This window comes from Protopterus annectens, chromosome 1.part0 (genome assembly GCF_019279795.1).
Source record: "Protopterus annectens isolate FY-2018-M chromosome 1.part0, PAN1.0, whole genome shotgun sequence".
NCBI classification, from domain to species: Eukaryota; Metazoa; Chordata; order Ceratodontiformes; family Protopteridae; genus Protopterus; species Protopterus annectens.
The window spans coordinates 812634418-812660905 of NC_056725.1; the positions used below are offsets into that span (position 1 = coordinate 812634418).

The following is a 26488-nucleotide window of genomic DNA, read 5'->3' on the forward strand; positions in this document are numbered from 1 at the left end:
GATGCATTTCGTTTGGGCGCCATTTGGCCTGAATGCATCTACTTGCCAGGTGGTCCCCAAGCATAGTCTGATGCTTCTGTAGTTAGGGTTTGGATGGCAGGGGGTAGAGTGAATGACAGTCCCTTGTTTTGATGACATGCCTCTGCCCACCAAAGAAACTCCTGTTGTAGGCAGGGAATGAGAGGAATCATTGTTTCCAGGCTGTGACAATGAACTCCATAAACTTTTTAGGTACCACTGAAGTTTCCTCATATGCAGTCTCGCATGTGGAATTAGTAGAATGCAGGATGCCATGAAACCCAAAGCCTGCAGAATTTGTCTTGCAGATAACTGGGTTTTTGTTGCCATTTGTTTGAAGTATGTTGTCAATTGCCTTTGTCTGTCATGAGGTAAGCCATCTGGGCAGTTGTATTCAAGCTTGCCCCCAGGAATGTAATTATTTGAGAGGGTACCAGTTGTGATTTCTTTTCATTTATGGTGTACCCTAGGCATGCTAGAAGCCTTTTTACAAATGCCAGATGTTGAAGAAGAGTGTCCTTGACCTCTGCTTGAATGAGACAGTCATCCAGATAAGGATAAATTTGAATGTTTCTTTGTCTGCAGAATGCAATTACTGGTGCCAAGCACTTTGTAAAGACCCTGGGCGCAGTAGATAAGCCAAAGGGCAGTGCAGAGAATTGGTAATGCAAAAAACCTGCTTTGAAGAGGAGGTATCTTCTGCATGAGTCCCTTATTGGGATATGCAGGTATGCCTCTTAAATCTAGAGTTACTAACCAAGCATTCTTGCTTAGCATAGGCAGTAGCTGTTGTAAAGTCAGCATTTTGAATTTTGGAATGTCCAGGAACGTGTTCAGAATCAATAAGTCCAGTATTGGACGCCATGAGTTGTCTTTTCTGGATACCAGGAAAAGTCTTGAATAAAATCCTTGTCCTTTTTCCTTTTCTGGTACCAGTTGAATAGCCCCTATATCCATGAGGGACATGACTTGTTTTTGGGCCTCTGCCCACTGGTTTTGTGGCAGATCTGGCCATCCGTTTGGAATTGGCAAAGTATGGAAATGATCTGTACCCCTGGGATACTAAGTTTAATACCCACTTGTCCTGGGTAATTAACTGCCACTTTTGAGCATGGAGTGCTAGTTTTCCCCCCAAGGGGGCTGCCAAAAGATGAGTGCTTGGAGATGGTAGAGGAAAGTCATTGACACTACTTACTGTAGGGGTTGTGCTTTGTTTCCTCCTGATTTGGAGATGGAGGCACCCCATTGCTTTGACCTGTAAGAACCCTGTGATTGATATCTGGAGCCTTTTGAGTGCCTGGGTTTGCCCTGAGTGGCTCTGTTGGACACAGGAAAGGACCATTTTTTTGTAGGCCAGTGCCTACTGAACCTGGGTGGCTGCACTAGCAAGAAATTTTTTTACAGTTTGCATAGATTTAGCTTTGTCTTCCATTTTCTTTAAAACCTTTTCTGCCTTATTACCAAACAGAGTATCATGCTGCGAAGGGGCATCCAACAATTTAGCTTTAACATGATCAGGCAGATTTTGCTCCTTGAGCCAGGCATGCCTTCTAATCACAGTTCCAGTAACGGCGGCTCTACAAGAGGCCTCCAAGGAGTCAAAACAACATTGCAAAGTATGCTTTCCAACCTGTTCTGCTGAATGCAATAAATCCTGTAACTATTTTCCACACAATCAGAAATCAACATTTTTTGTTTCAGTAAGCCCATAACATGCTGTTGATATTTAAACATATGGAACTGGCAGTTTAAAGCCCTGATTGCCAAGGTTGCAGACGTATAAACCTTCTTACCCCACCTATCCAGCGCTCTGGAATCTCTATCAGAAGGGGTAGGATTTTTGGCTGTAGAAGCCTTAACACTCTTGGGACCCTGAGAAATAGTCTCAGGATCTGCAGCAGGATTTTTGAAAAGAAATTTGTGGGAGTCAGGTTCATAGGTTCATACTAGGCTATCTGCCCTGGGGCATTTATAAGCGTAGCCAGAGTGTGATTGGCTTTCGCCACCCTTTGATTTTGAGTTTACTGTGCCCTTTTTAAGGTTAGTTTACTGTGCCTCTGTCTAGTAGTGACACAGAAGTAATCCCAGAGGTAAACCTACGATCCCCCATCCACTCATCAAGATTCCTCTTGAGAGTCAGTGAGGGGCTCTGCCTGACATGGACTGGGATTCTATTCCAGAGCGAAGGGAGCCTCTGGGTTATGAATCTGTCCCTCCAGCATATCCTATTTATTTCTGTGCTGAGGTTATAAAATGCTGTGTTACCACCATGCATGTCTTGAATCTAGAACCATATGCACTACAGTCAGTGCAACATACCACTATGCTAAATCAGCATAGTGGTATGTTGCCACCCTGTAATATCTGTCTGGTTTAATAGGAGTTGGAGGCAGGGAATCAGAAGCCATGCCTGATTCCGAGAACACATCCTCAGCAATGTCTAATACAGGAGGTATTGCCAAAGGCCTATGCTGAGGAAGAAGAAGGAAATCCCTAAGCCTCTTTTCTGATTCAGAGAAGTCCTGACTCTCCCAGTGAAAATGTTCCCTTAAAGTATGCAAAGTCTCTCCAAAAGAGTAATCCTCAGGAGGAGATGCAGATGGGATGGATTCTTCTGCATCAGAATCCTCATAGGGTGGAACAGAAAATTCCTGATCAGAAGAGGAATCAGAAGAAATGGAAACCTGATCTGAAGATTCATAATCAGTGCCTTGCCTACGCCTCTTAGCAGGGGGGTTGGGAACCCCTGATCAAGGTAATTAAATCCTTAGCCATTTTGATCATCTATTTTTTAGGCATAGGGGCCTGAGCACGTGGCTCACGTGTCGGCTTTTTTAGACATAGAAGTTGTTTTTTGACCTTGTTTTTTTTTTTATCTTGTCGGTTTAATGTAAAAATGTTGAGGCCTGAAAACACCCTCAGAAGCTGGTGCCTGCTCAGCAGCTCCAGACCCATCCAAGGGGGAGAGATCCGCGGGTTCAATACTTTGCGAATCTCACGGCATACAGGACTCCGAATGGGTCTCAGTAGAGGCCTGTGACTCAAAAGTAGCGGGCATCAGGGGCTGCGAAAGCGCCTCAAGGAGTACCGGCGACTGGCTTAAGAGAAGCTTCGTCATCGGTTTTGGACCTTGACGGTCTGTCTCTGTCTTTTTCCTTGCATTTTTTGTGAACTCCAGTAGTCGGACTGCTAACCGATGACATTTCAGGGTAGTTGAATCTTGAACCAAAATATTTAGAAGCAAAAATATACAGATGCTTAATAGTGCGTTGGTTAAATTTAGCACAGAACTGACAGCAAGGCACATTGTGATCAGGGCCTAGGCAAGGAATACAGTACAAATGAAAATCCTTATGAGGTATTTGCTTCCCACAAGTAATGCAGTTATTAACTTTTACTGACATCGGTAAGGAGCAAGAAAAAGTTTCCCCAATGGGGTACTTAGCTTTAGTTTGAAGACTTTGGTTCTGAAACTTGAATACGAAAATTTCAGGAGTCGGCCGACCGGCACTTGCGAACTGCTTCTGCTTCGGGCACCACGTGGCAAGAAAGACAGATTAAAATGGAGTTGGCTGCATGTTTTATACCTTTGACGTCATGGAAGAGGAGACTGCAACAGACACAGGACCCAAGACTTTGTTACTCAGGCCGAATGAGGGCAACCTGCCAGCAGATTACCCAAATGTAATGACTGCAACAATGAAATATGAAGAACATCTGAGACAGCATTCATACTGACTAGTGGAAATCTGACCAGGATACCAAGGAAATTACACTACTCTTTTGCTGCCATTTAGGGAAATCAGGACTTACTGCTGACTGGTAAATTGCAAGTATGTGGTGCAACAATGCAGATGTTTGAGGTTGAAAAAGTTGTGGGTAATAAAACAAGGGTACCCTGCTCTTATCAATGCTCTTCTGCACCTTTGTGATGACCATGAATATCTCACAAGCTTTTTAGCTCATTTGTGTAGTTCTATTGTGGAAAATGTTAAAGCCAGCACTAATTTACATGCCATTAACGATCCTGGGAAAAGTGAAAATCTGACATGTCTGCTTGTGATCCTGAAAATAAACTGCAGTGTTGTATTAGTTTTAATTCTTTACCACTGCCTGAATCGCATGTGGAGGAAGTGGTTGTCATGGCCCTGGTCCAATCTCTTTGCAGATGTTGATTGGGGTGCTGCTATTTCCCAGATGGATTTACTTAGCAAAAGTCTTTTACATTTTGCTGACAGACTGAGATATGGTTCATGACAGGCTGCAATTCTTTCTGTGTTTGAGCCTTCTGAAGTTACTATTCAGTCTTTGTGCTCGTTAATACATACTGGTAAAGAACATTATTTTGATGTTCCAAGAGAGTACAGACACTATGCTTCCCTACTTTGAAGCTTTCCAGGACAAAACTGATATTGTGCCCTAGAAGGATTATACATACTGCAGGACATTACAGAGTAAGGCAGAGATGGATACGCTACCAGTTTTGGAGAGAGACTCTCTGGATGGAGCACTCATACTGTCTTATAACCTTACTGTGCAAACCATCTTACAAGTGAAGACAATATGAATCCTTTGGAAGTTTAAACTGGGGGTGGGCAGATTTTAAACTTGCAACTCAAAGTTGTTTATTTGCTTGCAGGTGTGTTCTACACTATCCTAGAAAACTGAAATGATGTCATTCCTGAGGGGGCATTTAACCAATTTATGTCACAAAAGACATTGCGGCTACTTTTGGGAATAAAATTGCATTTCCTATACATATTCTTGATCAGTCTTATTGCTCATTATTGGGATGAGTGCCTCGTGGTTTAGGTGGACACCGTTTCCCCTTCTGGAGTGTTTTGACAGTTTTGTTTCTGATGCTGGGGGCTACTTCTGAGGGGGCAGGGGAAGTTTCTGCTGTGGAACCTGATGCTGAGGATTTTCAGACTCCCAAGAAGGGTTATAAACAGGGACCCAATTCTAGTGTAGTGGCCCTATGAGGAATTCTTATGAAGTTTTGTGGGGTGGCAGTGCTCCTACAAAGGGAGATGCTGGTGGCAGAGCTTCTTCTTCGGAGAGTGTTAGAAAATTTAAGCACAGGGCAAAAATAAGCTTGATGCCAAGCCTTCTACAGCCTCTGCATGAATACTTTTCTGTCATTGTTAATAGCTGTAAGTCTGAAATTCACAGACTTTTGTTCTTTGAATGGGTTCAGAAGAATTTTACTATTTGTTTACAGATGTACACTTTTGTTAATGCTGGGGGTGGGGGTTGAACATGCGTAGAGTGCAGATACTGCATTCTCTTTGGATGGCAAGCGTGTTCTCACTAACTATGCATCATCTGAGTTTTACATGTCTTAGCCCTTAAGGATTATCTGGCATTACATGGGGACTTCTGGGTTTTGTATGTCAGGTTAGAAACACCAGTGTTTATATGTATGAGGACAAACAAGAATTGTTCTTGCATATGTGTCTGTCTAATCTTACATATGTTGGACTGGGGATGTTTACACCTATACAAATTACTTTTGTAGTAAGAAGCCCCTTCAGATGTTAGCTTTCTGCAGGACAGTGCCAGAGTTTATTAGAACATCCTTATCCTGGGTTTTCTTATAAGAAGGGGACCCATTACTAGCAGGAATGATTCAGTCTTTGTGTATTCTAGGTCCACAAATTTTTTATGGTACTTTGGACTGTTATTTGTCTGACCAGAGATCTTTATAATTGAAAGAGAAACTTTGAAGGAAAAAAGTCAGTAACTAAATATCCCCCCCCCCCCCACAAACAGAAAACTATCCTTGAATAACATACACAGTCTCTGAAGAAATGGGTTTACATATAAAAAAAGTTTTTTCTAAGAAGGAGTAAGTGAGAGGCTGGCAGATAAAGACTTGCAGCTTATCTAGAAAGAACTCAGGAGAGTATTTTTTCCCATAGCTGCAGCATCTAATTATGGTAACAGGTGGTTGTAGTTTTTTTTTTGGGGGGGGGGTGCATTTAGCACATCATAAATGTTTGCATTTTATTTTCCTACAATGCTTCCTTTCAAAGGATCAGCATTTTATAAAGGCAGAAACTCCCATAAAATCATATGTTGATTTTCATCCTGTTATAATCTTGACCAATATTCTCAAAAATCAGGTTTTTCTGATTAAAAAATTATATGCAGTACAACACAGAAAGCTGAATGGAAAAAAATGTCATCCTGACCAACCTACTTCCTGTCTGTGAAATAGTATTTCCAAGTAAAAGTCAGATAATGGATTCACAGTCAGCCCTGAATCTACTTCATACGGTGTCAGTCAGTGTTGCGCTGCACAAACTTAATGTGATTTCGAGATGCGATTACTTGCATATCTCTGAACATCCCAGCTACTCAACAAGACTGTCCTACACAGCACATGTTCAAAGTGATAGGTTCATAGGTAAGTACTAGGCTAGCTCCTCTTGTAGGCCATTTTTAGCCTTGTCAATTTCCCTATTTGTGCTCAAATTAACCTATCCAATTTTGTGTTAGATTGGCCATACCTATTATCCCATCGATAATTATATATTAACCCTAGTGAGAAGTAGTGGGATCATGCCATACATAATTTGAGGGGATCCATGCATGGGATAAAGAATTTATTTACTTATTTCCAGTTTGATTACCAGGGAAGTCCACTGGGCCGAAATTACCCTGCCCATTAGTAGTACAGGGGGCAAACTCATGATGTACATTTTATATTATCCATCCATAGATCCAAGTTGCACAATGGTACCTCCTATACTGAGCCAACAAATACTGCCAACATAATGGCAGACAGATACAGTGCCAACTTTACCCCTCTTTCCTCCCCAAAGGACCAATCACAATACTGGAAGAATGCCAGGCACCCAGCATTACTGCAGCACAGGTTAAAGCTGCATTGTCCAAGGCCAAGAATACAGCTTCCATGGGACCCAATAATATCCCTGGCTGTGTTCTACATGAACTGCAAAGCGAACTGGCACCACATCTGTGTGTCCTGTTCAGTCACAGCCTCACCTCAAGCTTTGTTCCTACTGAATGGCGCACTGCTACAGTCATCCCCTCTCCATAAAGGGCGAGCAACTACAGACCCTGGGAATTATCGCCCCATTAGCCTGACGAGTCTGATAAGTAAAGCTATGGAGCACATCATCATGGACCTGATTAACAAAGATATAGGAAATCTACACGCTCTGGACCCCACACAATGTGGCTTTGTGAAAGGGAGATCATGCCTGCTCAACCTGGTTGATTTCCCTGAGTCAGTCACCAGCGCTGTGGATGAAGGTAAGGCAGTGCGCATTACAGCCTACCTCAATCTGGCCAATGCCTTTGATACCATTCCACACTTGGGAATTATTGATAAACTTACCAAACTAGGCATCAACCCCTATATCACTATGTGGGCTGCAAATTGACTCACAGATAGAGCACACAGTGTGAAAGTAGTAGACTCCCGACAGGTCATGAGTGGAGTCCCACAGGGATCAGTCATGGGTCCTCTCCTCTTCGGCATCTACTTCTCAGAAGTCCAGGCCAACACAAAGGGACTCTGGCTGACCAAGTTCGCAGACGACTGCAAGCTGGGAGCCATTAACAACTCCCTAAGTGATGCAGACATCCTACAGAAAGGCCTCACTGAGATCAATAACTGGTGTCAAAACCATGCCTTAAGCTTAATGCCAAAAAAATGTGTCGTCATCCCCTTTGGTAGAAACTCAGTTCTCACTAATTACCACATCAATGGGAGCTCACTGAACAGTGAAGGCGTTAGAGATATGGGGACACAGCTTGACAGCAACCTCTCCAACCACCACATTGCCATTGTGGTCAGAAAGTCCTTCTATGTGGCACATTTCATTACCAAGGGTTTTACATCCAGGAAGAAAGAGGTCATCATCTCTCTCTACTCTTATCTCATTAGAACAACCATCGAGTATAATACCCCATTTGGCATGCACCTCACTAGACACCTCCAACAGATGCTGAGGCCACAGATGTACCTCACAAAGACTATCCTAGGCATTAAACACATGTCCTACACGGACAGACTCAAAAGACTCCAGGTATTCTCCATCTCATATCGCCTACTTAGAGGGGATCTTTGCTTGACTTACAAAGCCATGTCTGACCCAGCTCTGTTAGAAATGCTACATCTAAAGAAATCCCAATCCCTCTGCACCACATGCTCCAGAGACCTCAACCTCATTACCACAAACAGAACATGCTGGAGGGACAGATTCCTCACCCAGAGACTGCCCATGCTCTGGAACAGACTTCCCATACATGTCAAACAGAGCACCTCGCTGTCCCTCTTCAAGAAAAATCTTGATGAGTGGATGGGTAAACAAAGTTCACCCCGGGATCACTCCAGTGGCTCTACTTGATAGAGGCACTGGGAACTAACGTCAGGCAGCACAATGCCAAGGCACTTCTATGGGCTAGGCTTGTAAAGGCTCCAAGGCCATTAGCTGAGTGCACACCTATGAACCTATATAGACAGGGATGAGCTTTGTTTTAATGTGGATGGGGAAGTCTGTTCCAAAGCATGTGAACCACAAACCGCTACCATCTCCAATACTATCACACACAGTGCTGTACAAGGCTGCACTGATGCATGCATGACAAGTGACTAAATTTTCCCCACAGAAAATAACGCTGCATGCCATGAATGACTGAAATGCAGGTAACACAGCAAATTCTGCACATTTGGGGTATCCATGCAGCCAGAACTCTCTCAAAGCAAACAGATACTATACTTTCAACACTATTTGCATAAAAGATACCCCTGAAACTACCAACTCACACAGTTGATGGGTGCTCCAGTGCACGTCCCTTTCTTTAATCTTTTCTGAATCACTTCTACTTGATGGACCATGAAGGCTGAACTGTGTGGTCTTGCACAATCCTCAAAGCATTCCAGAATCCCACTCAGACTGTTAGTTTAATAATACCAGTAAAATAACATGCTTGCTGCTCAAACTACTGCAAATTACCTTTCCTTGCTGGTACTCGAGGCCGTGAAGAAACATCTGCTGCACACAGCCAGTTCCCATCTGCAGGCATTGAAAGAGGACGAGGCCTTCCTAAATAGTGACAAAAACGTGTATATGTATTACTGCTGGCAGGGGAATCTATCACAGATTTTCTTCTGACTCAACACTTTATAAATACAAAATACTAATATACAAGAAAAATTGGAAAGGAGAAGCTCCCCATATCTAAACTAGGCGAAACGTATGTAGAACATAACAAAAAATGCTATGTAGGACATTACTTCTCTAGCAACACAATCAAAAGTTAAAGCTCCATCCAAATAGGAAGCACAGAAACACAAAGGAGAACTGCAGATAACAGACAGAGCACTAACCATAAACTTGATTTTTCTCTCTCATTTTCGCAGGTATTGCATAGGCTTCTATAGGATAGATGGCTAACTGTTCAGAATCTGCAATAGTAAATCTGCGTCTTCGACTTTCATGGTCCAAAAATGAATTGGGAGATTCAGAACCTTTTGGGACCAGCCTTGTCTGTCCCTGATTTTCCAGTCTTTTACAGTCATAAACTCCATGTTCATCCCTAAGTTAAAACAAAATGTTCACAAATTTATGATTCTGAAGGCCTACATGAAAATACCTCTAAACAGCAATATGACAAAAATGATACAGCACACAATGAATGCAGATTTAAAACACACAGATATAAACACTTTAATTGTACACTATTATTTCACTTTAATTAATACACATCATCTTGACAGAACAAACAGGGTAGGGGGGAGTGCACAGCAATATTTTAGTTCTGCAGTGCAGAACTCTACACACATACCAGGCACATATTTTTAGCTACAGGAGTACGCAATATTTATCACATCATGCAGAACAGTTCAGATGACAATCGACACCATCAGCCATCTAAGCTGGATGCTGCTATTTATTCTAGTCTATATTTGGGAAGGCTCAGGTTCAATAACAGAGATCTGTTCAAAAATACACAGCATGTGAAAGGCTAATGCCTTTAATGTGAAAACATCAACTTTTACAACCCAATAGCCACTACACCTTTTATTGGACTAATGGAAGTCTCCCATAACTTATATGAGACTCTATAGCTGGTTACTACATTAGAAGAAAGTAGTACAGACTTTTATAAGACTGGCTGCAATACAACAATCTGATAACCCAGACGGCTTTGTAGAACAGGACACCATCACATGCTGATGGCTAGTAACATGCCAACTTCCCATACAAGCTGTACAGGAGTACAGGCTAAATTTCACAGCTTAATCCTATACTTAGAGAGGGCAATGCAGCAGCCATCAGCTTCAGATGAGAATGTTTTACTTTTCTTGTTCCAAAATGGGCACGTTTACTCTAATATATAACCCACTACAAATATCTACACAACAGAATGGTGCAGAAAAATTAGAAGGCACTACATGACAAGGTCACTCACGTTAAGTAGCGATGATGACCATGTGCAGAAGTTTGTGCAACATGGGCAAGAAAAGTGCAATTTCACAGCTAACACTATGTTAAACTGCACTGTCCTTTTACTGTGCAGTACAGCAATCAGCATTTGCTTTCTAAGTGTTGAGGAAATGTGCCTTGCTGCTTGGAAATAGATAGTACTCACCACTGTTTATTACTTAATGTGTGCCAGTTGCATCAACTAGAAAAATGAAGCCAGATTTTCTAAACATAATGGTATCGGGGATAAGAAAATAATGCATACTACTAAGAAAATACATATATTTTTAGCAAGGGACTAATATAGCAGTAAATCATAACATTTGGCTTTACTCATCAGCAAAATTGTACTGGTCCAGACATATTTTCTATATCTATTCTGCTCCCCTTGCAATGTCAAGTGCAAGTTTCAGGATAACTTTGGTACCGACATGGTATACAGTGAAACTCCATTTCAAGTAGTGCTGACCTGCACTAACACCTGGTCTTCAAAATAATAAAAAAACAGAGGGGAGATCATGCTTGTAGCAGACAAGTGATAAAACAGTTACACCTTCTAGGCATCACAGCAGCAATTATGCTCGATATGGTAGCTATGTACAGTAACTCTGTACTCTACACTACGGGAACACCCAGACAGACGTACACACATAATAAATAAAACTACCACATTATCCAGAAAGATGGATGAAACAGTGCAAATCATGGAACTGGGCAATTAAATGAGTATAAGCTCTCTAATTTTCCAAGTAGTAATATAGTATTTACTAGGAACTGGTCTTTTAGCTTCAATAAGACTTTTTCAAAACTCCAGATGAAAGCATTTCAGTTAGACATGAAAATCTCAGCATCCAAGATGAAAAGCTAAAGAATGAAAAACTTTGCTTTGCTGCTGAGTAACTAAGCCTGGCACACAGGCATCTGAACAGGAGGATTTATGCTGACTTGCATAAAGCCAAACTGGCGTTACTAAAATCACTACTTGTCTGCCCAGGTCTCCTTCCAGGCAGACTTTCTAAAATAGAGGAATTTCACGAAGGCATACATCAGTTCTTGATCCACAGGAAATTAGAAGGCATCAAGGTTCTGTGTACTTGGGTGATGAAATAGAGAACAGAATACTGGTAGTTGTGCATTCAAATAAGTAGCCACTCATTCTCTTTTACCACTCACCAGGATCACAACTTGATGAAAGACTGCTGCAATCTGTGATTCAGGAGTATCTGAATGCAAAGGGAATCTGCCCATTTATTTTGCTCTACCAAAAGGCACTGTCACAAGAGCACAAAGCAATGGAGTGCCTACTGGCGCATTAATAGCAATTCTTTGCAGAGCTGGTAAGACCTCGTTCTTTTTTTCTTTTTAATAGGATCATATAAAATACAAGGCAATTTAGTCTAGCAACAACTTGCTCCTTGCCAGAGCATGACCCTAGATTAGAAAGCTGTAACACTGGGAGCTAGAGAGTTTGTGTAACTGAAGGTGCAGCTGCTTTCTCAATGCAACTGAAATAGGACTAAAAAAACTAAGCTTTTCTGTCACACTCTCATTCTCAACATATTGTACAGTTGCCATCTCCCATTCTATCCCCATTCTAGGATCAGATGAGTGAAAAAACTTACTTTACCCTCCTTTTTTCTTTAAATGCGAATGTTTTTGCTAATTCTGTAGCTTTGTTTTACTTAAATGTGAACTTAGAAGCTTACATCTCCATTATTTAGTGGCAATGCACTTGCAATTGTGCAAGAACTTAAAAGCAGTAGATATTCCATCAGAACACTACTTCTCTAGTCCTTGATACTAAGATTTCAGTCAAAGAAGGCTTGGATAACTGGCTTGACTTCCACAGCTTAGCACTCCTCCAGGCTGGGTGGATGTCTGCAGCTAAGTCAAATGATTTAATGAAAAACATGCACTCAAAGGAAAACACAATTTACAGATGGGCACTTGCCAAAACTACATGTCACAGTCATGTTTGTACTAATGGTGGAATAAGAATCCATTCTGAACTTCGCAGGGAATCTTAAGAGCTAAGGAACAAATAACCTGACCAATACAGCTTTACAGGTAAGTGAGCAAAAATGTAATAATTTACAGTTACAATGATACCATCCTGCCCCCCAAAAAAACACAAGATCCAAAAATTAATACTGGTATCAGAATAGCATCAAAAATCATATGATCATCCTTTTCATTATAAGGTTTATATAACACCACTATATCAGCTATGCAGACATGCAGCCATCAGAACACAGAAATCACTATCTGTCAAGTACAAATACATTTCAAATCAGCTAATAAAAGTGTTAATATACAGAAACTGGGCTAGGACTCCAACAGTATTTGGCATGGAGATGATAATATTACTGTGATGGCATGTACAAAAAACATGAAATAATGGATACAACTCTGTGGCCTATAACTGCATCTGTGCCCCAGACACAACTTTTTTCCTACTTTCAAAGCAAGAACAATACTCCACCATCCTCCTTTCTGCAAATGCCCGCATAAAAGACACGTAAGCTGCTTTGCAAAAAAAAAAAAAAAAAAAAAGTTAGCCATTCTTAAAAACAGCTTAGTGACTGCAGACAGAACACTGAGGTGCAGCATTTTGTATTCTTTCAAACAGAAAAAGGATTTTCATTTTAAAGCAATTGTACACAAACCTATCAAATCTATGTACTAAGATTACAGTGGTCTTGCATAGAGTTTTTTTTTTTTTTTTTTTTTTTTAACAGAAATTAGTTTTTTAAATAAACTCCTGAGTAGTACTAATACATTTATATATCTACCAACTCTATTAAAAATGCAAGCAAAGATGCATGCATAACTTTCTACTTAAAGGTATGCACTGCATAGTTCCAGTGTACAAGTGTTATCCCTTATAAAGAGTTGTTCTTGAGTGCCAAATGGCAAACGGCGATAAGAAATCTTTTTGTTCACTGCAGTTACAGCATCTACTTACCTAGGAGTGTAAGGAACAGAGGGAGGAGGAGGTATATAAAGGTCCAAGATGGCTGGCTTCTCCTTCTTCACTGGGGTATCCATGGTACTTTCTGGTGACTGGGATGTAGTTGATGGCGGGCTTGTCTGAAAGAAGACAAAAGTCAAGAAACCAGGCATTACAAATATTTAAATAAGCATGCAAACTGTGCTTATATAATCACATAGCACTAAACACACACACCATACCGTTCAACCTCTCAGAGCAAGAAATCTGGACAAAGCCATATATATTGGGGGACAAAGGCCCAAAAATAGGGACACTAGAAAGTTGTTAGAATAACAAGCTTTGTATTGGTATGCATTTTCTGAAGGATACTAAGTCTGAAACTCATACATCTGCTATTAGTTTCCAACTTCAACCCTGAATGATTTGCCAATAGTTTGCCAGAAAACTGCAATTTTATGAGAAACCGACCAAAAAATGTGAGAGAAAATTCTGGACATTGTGCCAGTGCATGGCACAATATCTTTGGATTTGCCCCGTGCTACCACGTTCAATGGGCATCCACTAAGCCAAGTAAAACATAAAAGAAAAGAAACAAAAAAGCATAAAAGAATGTGACAAATTAGATAATTTTCTTGACATCCTTGAAAAAAATCCATCCTAAGATACGGCATAAAGGGACTAGCCAAACAGAGAGAGACAATGGATAAGATGGTTAAGAGGCATTCATTGCAGAAGGCTTCCTCACAGAGCAGTTATGAGGACAGCACAATGATTGCATCTCACTTTGAAGCCAGCAGCAGTAACCAGTTTCTAGATAAAATCCTAAATGAAGAAACTCGGACCTCACAGGAGACCAGAGCTGGAGGAAGGCCTGTAGACAAGGGCTCAGAAGGTTAATTCCCAAAGAATCTCATCGAATCAAAGCCCATGTGGTAATGGTATGAATCACTGACTATGTAGCTGTGGCACAGATTAATTCAGTGGCAGCATTTCTGAAGCACAAATGTCCACAATGGCAACATTTCTGAAGCATGAACTGGTGGTTCCTTTTGATAGCCACAAGTTCTGACTGAGGTTTAGCTTCAAGACTGCAGAACATAATGTAGTTGCTGATCAAGTTAGGGTTTGCTTAGATCTGGTGAGGCCCACTTTAACTGCTGTAGACAACACGAACAGTTACTACTCCTTTCTAAATTCTTACATTCACAAGTATATTTACTTTTGATGAGATGTGAAAAGCTGCAAAGATGCTTTAGTTCATGGTACAAGAAATGCATCATCCCTTTGCACAGGAGATGATAGCACATGTTGCCCCAGTTCTTTACATACAATACCATGGAATGGCTGTCTAACATGATCAGATGATCAGGAGGGACTAGAGTCTTAGCTCCCCTTTCGAAATCTTCTATCAGCTGGATACATGAGTAATTAGCCAAAAGTGCAGAACTCCCTCTGAGTGGAGCCATATCCAGTGATGTCAGGACCCAGACACCTCATCAAACAATGAAGCATCATCATCAAGACTTGTGACTTCTGCTGTAGGAAAGGAGAATCCACAAATGGTTTGGTGGGAACTGTTCACTTCAGCAACCAGGGGCAGGGGTGACACTGAAAAAATATCCACAACAATATGACAAAAATGCAGCCAATGACACTACACTATTCACCACAGCACCCACATCCACAGGCATGCAAAAGAAGCCATGACTGTTATTCCTGTCATAAAGGATAAGATGTGCAGAGGCTTCAAGTGTGAATGTCTCCACTACACATTTACAATGGGAGGCCAAGGCCATGACTACTTAGGCTCTCTCTCTCTCTCTCTCTAAAGGAATGACTGATAGTAAGGACTGTCCACTTATGCCCAAATTAAAGGTAGTCCTCAAAGTCAGGCCTCAGAGATGACTTATTCGAGTGTATGGCAGAGCTCAAAAGAAGCATGCAATCAGGACTTCCTCTCAATGTGGCCATGTTAAATCAGTCAATCAGGTATGGAAACACATGCAATCCTACTGCAATGCACTGGGTGCAGAGGAGAAAACAAACAGAAGCACTTTGCAGTTGAAGTGTTTCCTAACTGCAGCAAAATTAAGAAACTTTCTTTGTGGATGCCAAACTACAATACGTCAAAAGGTGTTGATCATGTTCTGTTATACCATCCAGGTGCCCTGTTGCAGCCTGGGAATGGCCTGCTGGAGAGTGAAGATCCAGGACTTCAAAATACCATATTTAAAGTCATTGAGGGCCAAACTGGACAGATAGCATCTTATCCCCAGTGCAGCCAGTAAAAGGAAAGATAACATCATGCTTTTATTTCTCTGCCCAGTCTCCAAAGAAGGGACAGCCTCAGTCTCTCCTCGGAGGTGCAGTCTCTAAGACCTTCAGAAATGACTTGGTCTCAGAGTGAATCCCTTTCTGCAGATGTAGTTTACTGTGACCACAAAGAGAATCCAGAAGTCAGAGGTGAAGGCTCTCTAAAATGGGGTTCCTAAACCAGCATACCACTGGCAGTCCAAAGTGGTAGTCAGGATTGTCACTGTTGGAGTCGCCCCTTCCTTGGGAACTTTGCCAACAAAGTTGGGGGAGGCAACAATGACTGAAGGCCTCCTTTTCCTATAAAGAGCAAATTCTTCATAGAGAATTGGTTGGTCTGGAAGAAGAAAGGACACGATAGCACAACACAGACCTTCCCCAGTGGCAAAACCCTGTGTCTGCAGTTGTCATGGAGGGTAAGGCTATGGTAAAGGATTTGATTCCCTAAGTCTTCATTTGCCTACTGTGTGACCTTAAGCAACTCACAAAGTGCTTGGATGTAACTGGGAATTTGACCTAGGCTTCTCAATGGTTTCTTAGACTGCACACCTAGTAACTGCCTATGAAATCTCATGTTTTGAAGGTTCTCAATTAAGTCTTGGGAAGTCTGCCCAAAAAACAACTTTCTCCAGAAGAGAGCACTTAGAATAACCTACCTTAGTTATCTAAAAGAGAGCCTGAGCCATGCACAAAAAGTACAGTTTTGTACCTACCATAAATGTAGATGTTCGAGGATCCCATTGCTGCAGTCCTAACTATTGGGTATAGTCCGCATCCAGTCGGCCCGAATACCAGAGTATAAGGCTGACGTCGGTCAGGGCGCATTAGACTGACGTCAGTACGTCAGGGTACTAATGCGCATGACCGACGTCATATCCTCAGTCTTTTCTTGCCCCAGATGTCAGAAGATCCTAAAAAGACAAGGCCCAAAATACCTGCACCAAAAATATGTACAATATATACAAGAATATATACAAAAAATATAAGCATGTAACCTCACCTACACAACCACCCCTAAACACAGAGGGAAGGAGGGAGGGTAAATTGGACTGCAGCAATGGGATCCTCGAACATCTACATTTATGGTAGGTACAAAACTGTACTATGTTCTTGGTTCCCCATTGCTGCAGTCCTAACTATTGGGTAGAATCCCAAAGCAGAGGTAAGGGAGGCTGGCAAATCATAAAGAAGCAGGAGCTGACAACATGCCTTGCAAAACAGCTGTGGCAAAACCAGCCCTAGACTTAGAGTAGATAGGAAGGTGATAATGCTTAGAGAAAGTATGCACTGAACTCCAAGTAGCTGCTTCGAAATTATCCTAGTTGCCACCCCTTAGAAATGCTGTTGAAGTGGCAGTAGCCCTAGTGGAATGAGGCCTAATCCCAGCTGGAATCTCCTTGCCATGATGGGAATAACAAAATGCAATGCAAAAGCCAATCCACCTAGAAATAGTTTGTTTTGACACAGGCTTGCCCTGTGAACTCAAAGCAAAAGAAACAAACAACTGCTGAGACTGCCTAAAATCCTTAGTCCTGCTTAAATAATAACGAATTGCCTGTGTACATCTAAAGTGTGCAAAATCTTTTCCCCTTTATTTTGGGGGTCTGCATAAAAAGTAGGTAAATGAATAGTTTGGTTTAAAGCCACACTAGAAACCACCTTAGGCAAAAAGGAAGGATTAGTACGTAATGATACCCTATCCTTATGGAAAATCAAAAATGGCTCTACTGCCATAAGGGCCTGCAACTCAGACACCCTTCTTGCAGAAGTAATAGCCAACAGAAAAGCAGTCTTCCATGACAAGTATTTCAATTCAGCAGTAGCCGCAGGCTCAAAAGGTTGTAGAGTAAGTTTTTCCAACACAAAATTGAGATCCCAAGCAGGAGTAGGAGCTCTACGTGGGGGTCTTATATTCTTTGCCCCTCTAAGAAACTGCTTGAACAAAGGATCACGAAAACAATGGTGGGTCACAATCATAGTGAGCTGAAATTGCTGCAGCATGAATCTTAATGGAAGAGAAGGACAAACCTTTGTCCAATAACTCAGTAAGGTATTGAAGAGCCACACTCAAATTAGGCTCAGAAACCCCAAATTCTTTGCTGTACTCCAAAATAAAATCTCTTCCATTTGTCTGCGTACACTTTCCTTGTACTAGGTCTTCTAGCTTCCATAATCACATTTAAAACTTGTTGAGGAAGTTGAGACCTGCTGTGTTTCAACACAGAAGATGCCAGGCTGTTAGATGAAGAGAGTGAAGCTTGACATTGAGCAGATGACCATCCTTCTGAGATAACAGATGAGGAATCAGAGGTAAAGGCCATGGAGGCTTCCTTACCAGACTCCGTAGTAGTGGGTACCAGTGTTGCCGAGGCCAATCTGGAGCTATCAAAATCATCCTTGGCCTGTCTTGCCTGACCTTTAATAGTACCTTTGGAAGAAGAGGCAGAGGAGGAAAGGCATACACATGAAGGTTTTTCCAACTGAAAGACAGAGCATCCACTTTCCAAGCTGTGTGATGAAACCCCTTTGTGCAATACTGTGGCAGCTGGTGGTTTAGTGGAGAAGTGAACAGATCTATGTCTGGAGTTCCCCATGACACTGTCAATGTTTGAAATACATGAAGATCCAGTTTCCACTCGTGGGGATCCATGATTTGTCTGCTTAACACATCTGCTAAGGAGTTCTGTGCTCCCGGCAGAAACCTTGCCTGAAGAGTTAGTTGCAAGCTTAGCGCAGTCTCCCATAAAATCATTGCTTGCCTGCATAAAGGATAAGAATGTGTTCCCCCTTGCTTGTTGATGTACCACATGACAGTTGTGTTGTCTGTTAGAATCAACACCTGCCCTGGAAGAAGTAACTCCTTGAAAGCCATTAATGCAAACTGGACTGCTAACATCTCCTTCATGTTGATATGTAGATGCTGTAGTCTGGCAGGCCACTTGTCTTGTATCCACTTTCCATTTAGATGAGCTCCCCAAGCAATGTCCGAGGCATCTGTCGTTAAAATCTGACTTCGCCTCTGGCGGGTCACAGAGAGTCCTTGTTTAGGTGACATTCCTGAGCCCACCACAAAAATTCTTTTTGAAGGCAAGGTATTATTTGAATGACAGTGTCCAAATCCTGGCAGTGCTGTGTCCATACATTTTGAGATACCATTGTAGCTTCCTCATATGCAGTTTGGCATTGGGAAGCACCAGAATACAAGATGCCATGAACCCTAATGCTTGAAGGACTGTCCTTGCAGTCAGCACGGACTGATGAGATAGTTGATGGAAGTAAAGTGATAGACTCTTTGTTTGTCCGGGGTTAAAAGGCCATCTGGGCTGCTGTATTCAGTCTCACACCCAGAAAGCACATGTCTTGAGAGGGTACTAGACTGGACTTTATTTCGTTCACAGAATACCCTAGGCATCTTAGCACTGCTATGACATGTTCCAGATGCTGTAGAAGATCTTCCTTTTCTTGAGCCAGAATCAGGCAGTCGTCCAAGTAAGGATAGATTTGAATTCCTTGAAGCCTGAAGTAAGCTATCACTGGAGCCAGAACCTTTGTGAATACTCTGGAGCAGTAGATAAGCCAAAGGGCAATGCAGAGAACTGATAATGAGAATTTCCAGCTCGAAACCGCAGATACTTCCTGCAACTTAGCCGTATAGGCACATGAAGGTAAGCTTCCTTGAGATCTAAAGTTACCATCCAGTGATCTTTGCCCAGCAGAGGTAAAAGCTGTTGTAACGTCAACATCTTGAACTTGGGAATGTCCAGAAAAGTGTTGAGGAGAGATAAATCCAAGATTGGTCTCCACGTGTTCCCCTTCTTTGGTACTAGGAACAGGCGAGAATAAAATCCTAGGCCCCTTTCTGATACAGGGACTGGCTGAATGGCCCCTATCTGGAGTAACTGAGAAACTTGCTTGTGAGCCTCTTTTCTTTGTGGAGGAGGAACGTCTGGCATGCCTTTGAAAGGGGCATTGTATGGAAATAAAATCTGTAACCGTGGTGAATGATATCCAACACCCATTTGTCTTGAGTAATTAAATCCCAATTTTCTTTGAAAGAGACAGTCTTCCTCCCAAAGGAGCTGCCAGACGGGAATCTACTGGCAGCTGAAAAGACAGGTCATTGGGTCTGTTTACGAAAGGACTGACCCCTGCCCTCACCAGAAGTCTGAGCAGGTGAACTCCTGTTCTAGGCCTAAAAGAACCTTGAGCCCTGCCCCTACCACGCCTAGACCTACCCCTAGACTGGGAATCATAAGCAGGATATGTCCACCCCTTAGCAGGCCAATTTCTACTAAACTTCGGTGGCTGCACCTGCAAAAAATCTTTAACAGTTTGCATAGACTTAGCTTTGTCCTCCATTTTCTTTAAAACTGCTTCCACAGGCGATCCAAACAACACATCAGACTGTAAAGGAGCATCCAAAATCCTTGTCTTAACATGCTCAGCTAAATTCTGATCCTTCAACCAGGCATGCCTGTGAAGAACAGAACTAGTAGCAGCCACCCTCGAGGAGGCCTGTACAGCATCAAAACCACATTGCAAAGAATGCTTACCCACTTGTTCAGACACATGAACCAAATCCAGCAACTCTTTACACTCAATACCTTCCGCCAAAGCATCCACCTTAGATTTCAATTGTGAAAGGAGATAATTCTGATATTTTAGCATGTGAAACTGACAATTCAATGCTCTCATGGCTAGAGTGGAAGAAGTATACACTTTCTTTCCCCACCTATCCAAAGCCCTTGCCTCTTTATCAGTGGGAACAGGATTTTTAACCACAGAAGCTTTAACACCTTTTAGGCCCTTGAGAAATAGTTTCTGGGTCGCCCTAGGACTCTTAAACAAATACTTATGAGCTTGGGCACCCTATAATACATTCAATGGGCATCCACTAAGCCAAGTAAAACATAAAAGAAAAGAAACAAAAAAGCATAAAAGAATGTGACAAATTAGATAATTTTCTTGACATCCTTGAAAAAAATCCATCCTAAGATACAGCATAAAGGGACTAGCCAAACAGAGAGAGACAATGGATAAGATGGTTAAGAGGCATTCATTGCAGAAGGCTTCCTCACAGAGCAGTTATGAGGACAGCACAATGATTGCATCTCACTTTGAAGCCCGCAGCAGTAACCAGTTTCTAGATAAAATCCTAAATGAAGAAACTCTGACCTCACAGGAGACCAGAGCTGGAGGAAGGCCTGTAGACAAGGGCTCAGAAGGTTAATTCCCAAAGAATCTCATCGAATCAAAGCCCATGTGGTAATGGTATGAATCACTGACTATGTAGCTGTGGCACAGATTAATTCAGTGGCAGCATTTCTGAAGCACAAATGTCCACAATGGCAACATTTCTGAAGCATGAACTGGTGGTTCCTTTTGATAGCCACAAGTTCTGACTGAGGTTTAGCTTCAAGACTGCAGAACATAATGTAGTTGCTGATCAAGTTAGGGTTTGCTTAGATCTGGTGAGGCCCACTTTAACTGCTGTAGACAACACGAACAGTTACTACTCCTTTCTAAATTCTTACATTCACAAGTATATTTACTTTTGATGAGATGTGAAAAGCTGCAAAGATGCTTTAGTTCATGGTACAAGAAATGCATCATCCCTTTGCACAGGAGATGATAGCACATGTTGCCCCAGTTCTTTAAATACAATACCATGGAATGGCTGTCTAACATGATCAGATGATCAGGAGGGACTAGAGTCTTAGCTCCCCTTTCGAAATCTTCTATCAGCTGGATACATGAGTAATTAGCCAAAAGTGCAGAACTCCCTCTGAGTGGAGCCATATCCAGTGATGTCAGGACCCAGACACCTCATCAAACGATGAAGCATCATTATCAAGACTTGTGACTTCTGCTGTAGGAAAGGAGAATCCACAAATGGTTTGGTGGGAACTGTTCACTTCAGCAACCAGGGGCAGGGGTGACACTGAAAAAATATCCACAACAATATGACAAAAATGCAGCCAATGACACTACACTATTCACCACAGCACCCACATCCACAGGCATGCAAAAGAAGCCATGACTGTTATTCCTGTCATAAAGGATAAGATGTGCAGAGGCTTCAAGTGTGAATGTCTCCACTACACATTTACAATGGGAGGCCAAGGCCATGACTACTTAGGCTCTCTCTCTCTCTCTCTCTCTCTACAGGAATGACTGATAGTAAGGACTGTCCACTTATGCCCAAATTAAAGGTAGTCCTCAAAGTCAGGCCTCAGAGATGACTTATTCGAGTGTATGGCAGAGCTCAAAAGAAGCATGCAATCAGGACTTCCTCTCAATGTGGCCATGTTAAATCAGTCAATCAGGTATGGAAACACATGCAATCCTACTGCAATGCACTGGGTGCAGAGGAGAAAACAAACAGAAGCACTTTGCAGTTGAAGTGTTTCCTAACTGCAGCAAAATTAAGAAACTTTCTTTGTGGATGCCAAACTACAATACGTCAAAAGGTGTTGATCATGTTCTGTTATACCATCCAGGTGCCCTGTTGCAGCCTGGGAATGGCCTGCTGGAGAGTGAAGATCCAGGACTTCAAAATACCATATTTAAAGTCATTGAGGGCCAAACTGGACAGATAGCATCTTATCCCCAGTGCAGCCAGTAAAAGGAAAGATAACATCATGCTTTTATTTCTCTGCCCAGTCTCCAAAGAAGGGACAGCCTCGGTCTCTCCTCGGAGGTGCAGTCTCCAAGACCTTTAGAAATGACTTGGTCTCAGAGTGAATCCCTTTCTGCAGATGTAGTTTACTGTGACCACAAAGAGAATCCAGAAGTCAGAGGTGAAGGCTCTCTAAAATGGGGTTCCTAAACCAGCATACCACTGGCAGTCCAAAGTGGTAGTCAGGATTGTCACTGTTGTAGTCGCCCCTTCCTTGGGAACTTTGCCAACAAAGTTGGGGGAGGCAACAATGACTGAAGGCCTCCTTTTCCTATAAAGAGCAAATTCTTCATAGAGAATTGGTTGGTCTGGAAGAAGAAAGGACACGATAGCACAACACAGACCTTCCCCAGTGGCAAAACCCTGTGTCTGCAGTTGTCATGGAGGGTAAGGCTATGGTAAAGGATTTGATTCCCTAAGTCTTCATTTGCCTACTGTGTGACCTTAAGCAACTCACAAAGTGCTTGGATGTAACTGGGAATTTGACCTAGGCTTCTCAATGGTTTCTTAGACTGCACACCTAGTAACTGCCTATGAAATCTCATGTTTTGAAGGTTCTCAATTAAGTCTTGGGAAGTCTGCCCAAAAAACAACTTTCTCCAGAAGAGAGCACTTAGAATAACCTACCTTAGTTATCTAAAAGAGAGCCTGAGCCATGCACAAAACAGTCATTACAGTGGGTTGCACAGATATCTACTGGAGAAGTAACTGAAAGGGTTTCAACCAGAGTTTCTTTCAGTTCCGACATACTCTTCAGTGCCTTCTCAATAATGGGAAAGGGTACTGGAACACAGCCAAGTAGAGAAGAATCTGAGAACATCATACTCGAAAAAGGCAGCCCTCTTACTTACCATAATAAAAAATCTTTCACTCTATTAGGTGAGAAGAGAGAAAGATGCTGCAGTCTCTGGGGCCGTGCTGCACCGAACTTACACAGGAGTCCACCCTTTGATGCCCAAGTCAGGATAGTATTCCATCCAGCAGGAGGCTTACGGAGGAATCTATCTCCAAGGAAACAGGGAGAGAGTGGCAATGTTTCCAGGCTCAGAGGATAGCAAAGTCAGACTTAGTGGAACAGCGGACCCAGATCTCTAAACATTCTTAACCAAACAATGACTAAGGAGGTTCTGGGAAGAATGCAAAGGACTCACAGGGCCATACACACAGGACCTGGTCAGACTTAAGAGTTTCCACAAAGTGTTCGCGCGTGTGTGTGTGTGTGGGGGTGGGGGGGGGGCATTCAGAAGGAATTGCAGGGTAAGGGATTTATTGATCTAATCTGTTTAAGAGATGTATATTTTCCACCTTAAAAAGACCCTTACAAGGGCACAGAGCTTGAAGGAGAAAACTTTTCCTTCCTAGCTCCTGAATGGGCAGGCCCACTTTTGCTGCACAACTGAAGGATCATGAGATAGAAGATATGGCCCTGAATGTCAAAAAGTGGTCAGTGAAATAGACAGGTCTTTGCAGTTCTTGGTGATAGCATCAGAATATAGGTGTGCCCCTACACCTGTGAAGGTGGAGCCCACCAAATGCAAACTGGTTGACAAACATCTATAGCTATCTTGCATGCTGGCTATAATGCAAGGGATCCTTGCAAACCCAGGCTATGAATTCCTGCTAGACTTTGGGGATGGACATTGTAGAAACCACTGGGGAATACTCTTCTGTTCCAAGTGTGACCACTGAACACATGCTACTTCCATGTCAGCAAGTTGGGTGTAAGCATGCTTTAGATACACTTATGTGATGGCATACATGCTTTCATCTCAAGAGGAATGCTGCCTCCTTCTCCAAAGTGGCTGCTACAGCTGCATTTTTCAAGGGTCTCTCAGAGAGTGTGAATTCAACGCCTTCATAACCAAAGGCAAGCTAGTAACATGTGGAAGTATCCTACAAATGGCCTTTGAAGGCACAGGATGTAACCAATATTTAGCTTCTCACTCCTTCACCCTCTCACACTACTCTAGCCTTGGGCTTCTCCCACCTTCATTTGTGAGGGGAAGGGTTAAAGTGTTGGCACTTAAGGTAGCACCTGACATCATTATCCTCCCCTAAAGCAGTAAAGGAAGTGACAATGTGGGGTCTTGGTTTGTAATCTGTTGACAGAAGAAATACTTGGAAAGTTTCATCTTCTTATATAATGAAACTGTGAACCGTTCCACAATGAAAACTAGGAATAAGCAATGGATGGTATAGATGGCAATGAAGAAGTGACAGGCACAGAGGCTTGGTACATACTCCTTGACTGACACATGATGACATGGCATATGCAAGAGGATTAACCAACCCAAACTGCGTAGACGGTAGGAAAAGAATAGTTTGCTGAAACAGAATGGCAGGAGAGGAAATCCCAAGGGTTATCCAATGAAGAAGGTTTCTGAAGTCGGAACATGTAATTGTTGAACTTAATTCCTCCACTGCACTTTACTACTAAAGAATAAACAAAACAAAGCAAATGATGTATACAAGTAAGTGACATACATAAGTGAATTATTAATGACATAAATAAGCAAACAAGCAAATTATGTGGCTATTGGATATTACCTGCACAAGTGGAGGTTTCCATCGAAGGTTCTTCAGAGGTGCTGGGGAAAAGCTGTTGGTTCCTGCTGGTCTCTTCTTTAATAGTAGTACAACTTCTACAGGGTTCTCTCGTAATTTTCCAACAAGATTTTTAAGCTGCCAACCCACCTTCCAAAAATAAGGAGGTTATTTTAAAACACAGTTCAATTAATGTACATCATTTTTACCTGCTTTCAAAGAGCTACAACTACACATGCACAAAAAGACTATGAAAAGCTACAAATGTATATGAATGCAAATACCTACAACTCACACCTCACACCACTTAATTTGGGAGAACAATGAACAAAAGAATAAGTGCTCTTTCAATAAGAATTCTTAGGAATGCTGTGTGTACACATCTTATTTAAAAAAAAAAAATCTGGATGCCATTAAAATTTTCATTACAAAGAATCAGTTAACTGCTAAGCAGTCTCATCTGTAAGGTATCTATATACCTTCAGTAATCACTAACACTTCACATCCTAGTAACGCCTTAAGGTTTTCCAGGAGTTGCATCCTACTGATTCTGAAATGCTTCTAATATAGGCTATGCCTAGTACTGCTAAGAGATATTCAAGTTCACATACTATTCATACCGTCATAACTTTCAATTTTCTCAATATTTCAGCAACCAAGTAACAGAGTGAACTGCTTAGACTCAAAGTTCACAGATGGAGAAACAAAATGCTAACGAAAGCATACATGTAGCTTAAGTGACTACAGAGATACTGTAAACTGTTTGCAAAATATTACAACAAAATTAATATTTACTGTTTATTGCAGTTTATAAAATCCAGTTTAAGACAGACACTTACAACTGTAAAGATTTGGGTGTGCTGAAAAATTTGCCATTAAGATTTCTTTAGTAACATTATGGCTCCAGAGAGGTTAAATTTGCGAGGAGATAAATTTTGTGAAAAAGCTCAGGATGCAATCATTGGAAATTACAGTACAAATCTCCAGAGCGCCACTAGAGCAAATGAGCTAAATAGTGGCAAAGCACTAGTGTTTCTGTTTTAGTTATGCAGATGCCTATCAGCTAGTTGACTAGACCTCTTGGTTTCACAACACCAGTATTCTTGGCTTCCTCCAATGTCTGATTCTCCATTTACTTAAGATATCCCATAAGCTGGAATGTGTCCACTCATGCTTGTACTGTACAATAACGTCTTGTTCTATTAAAATAATTCTGACTTGCCATTCAGTATTACTAGCAGTAAGTAGTATATGAACCATGGATCTTTTTTCTTACATAATAAATACATACATCCAAAGTAATCATTCCTTCATTCTTTGACTACCTGCTTTATGTAGTTGAAGGTCATGGACAAGTCACAGACTATCCTGGCACTCCAAGGGAGCAAGACAGAGAAACTCATTCCAGATGGGGTACCAGCCAAATGCAGGGAGCATAACTGTGCATATGTGCTCCCACACCTACAGGCAATTTGCAAGATTGCCAATTCATCTGTGGCACAACTTTGTGATATGGCA

At 41.9% G+C, this 26488-nt stretch overlaps 1 protein-coding gene across 1 annotated transcript in view; it reads right to left on the bottom strand.

The window, feature by feature from the left end:
• Window positions 1-26488, bottom strand: part of CNKSR3 (CNKSR family member 3) — a 723720-nt gene that overhangs the window by 17899 nt on the left and 679333 nt on the right. The window contains exons 9-12 of the mRNA XM_044063355.1: window positions 24974-25120; window positions 13447-13571; window positions 9383-9591; window positions 9009-9098 (exon numbers count right to left, since the gene is read on the bottom strand). Of these exons, the coding sequence (XP_043919290.1) occupies window positions 9009-9098; window positions 9383-9591; window positions 13447-13571; window positions 24974-25120 (571 nt within the window). The remainder of the gene's footprint in view (window positions 1-9008; window positions 9099-9382; window positions 9592-13446; window positions 13572-24973; window positions 25121-26488) is intronic.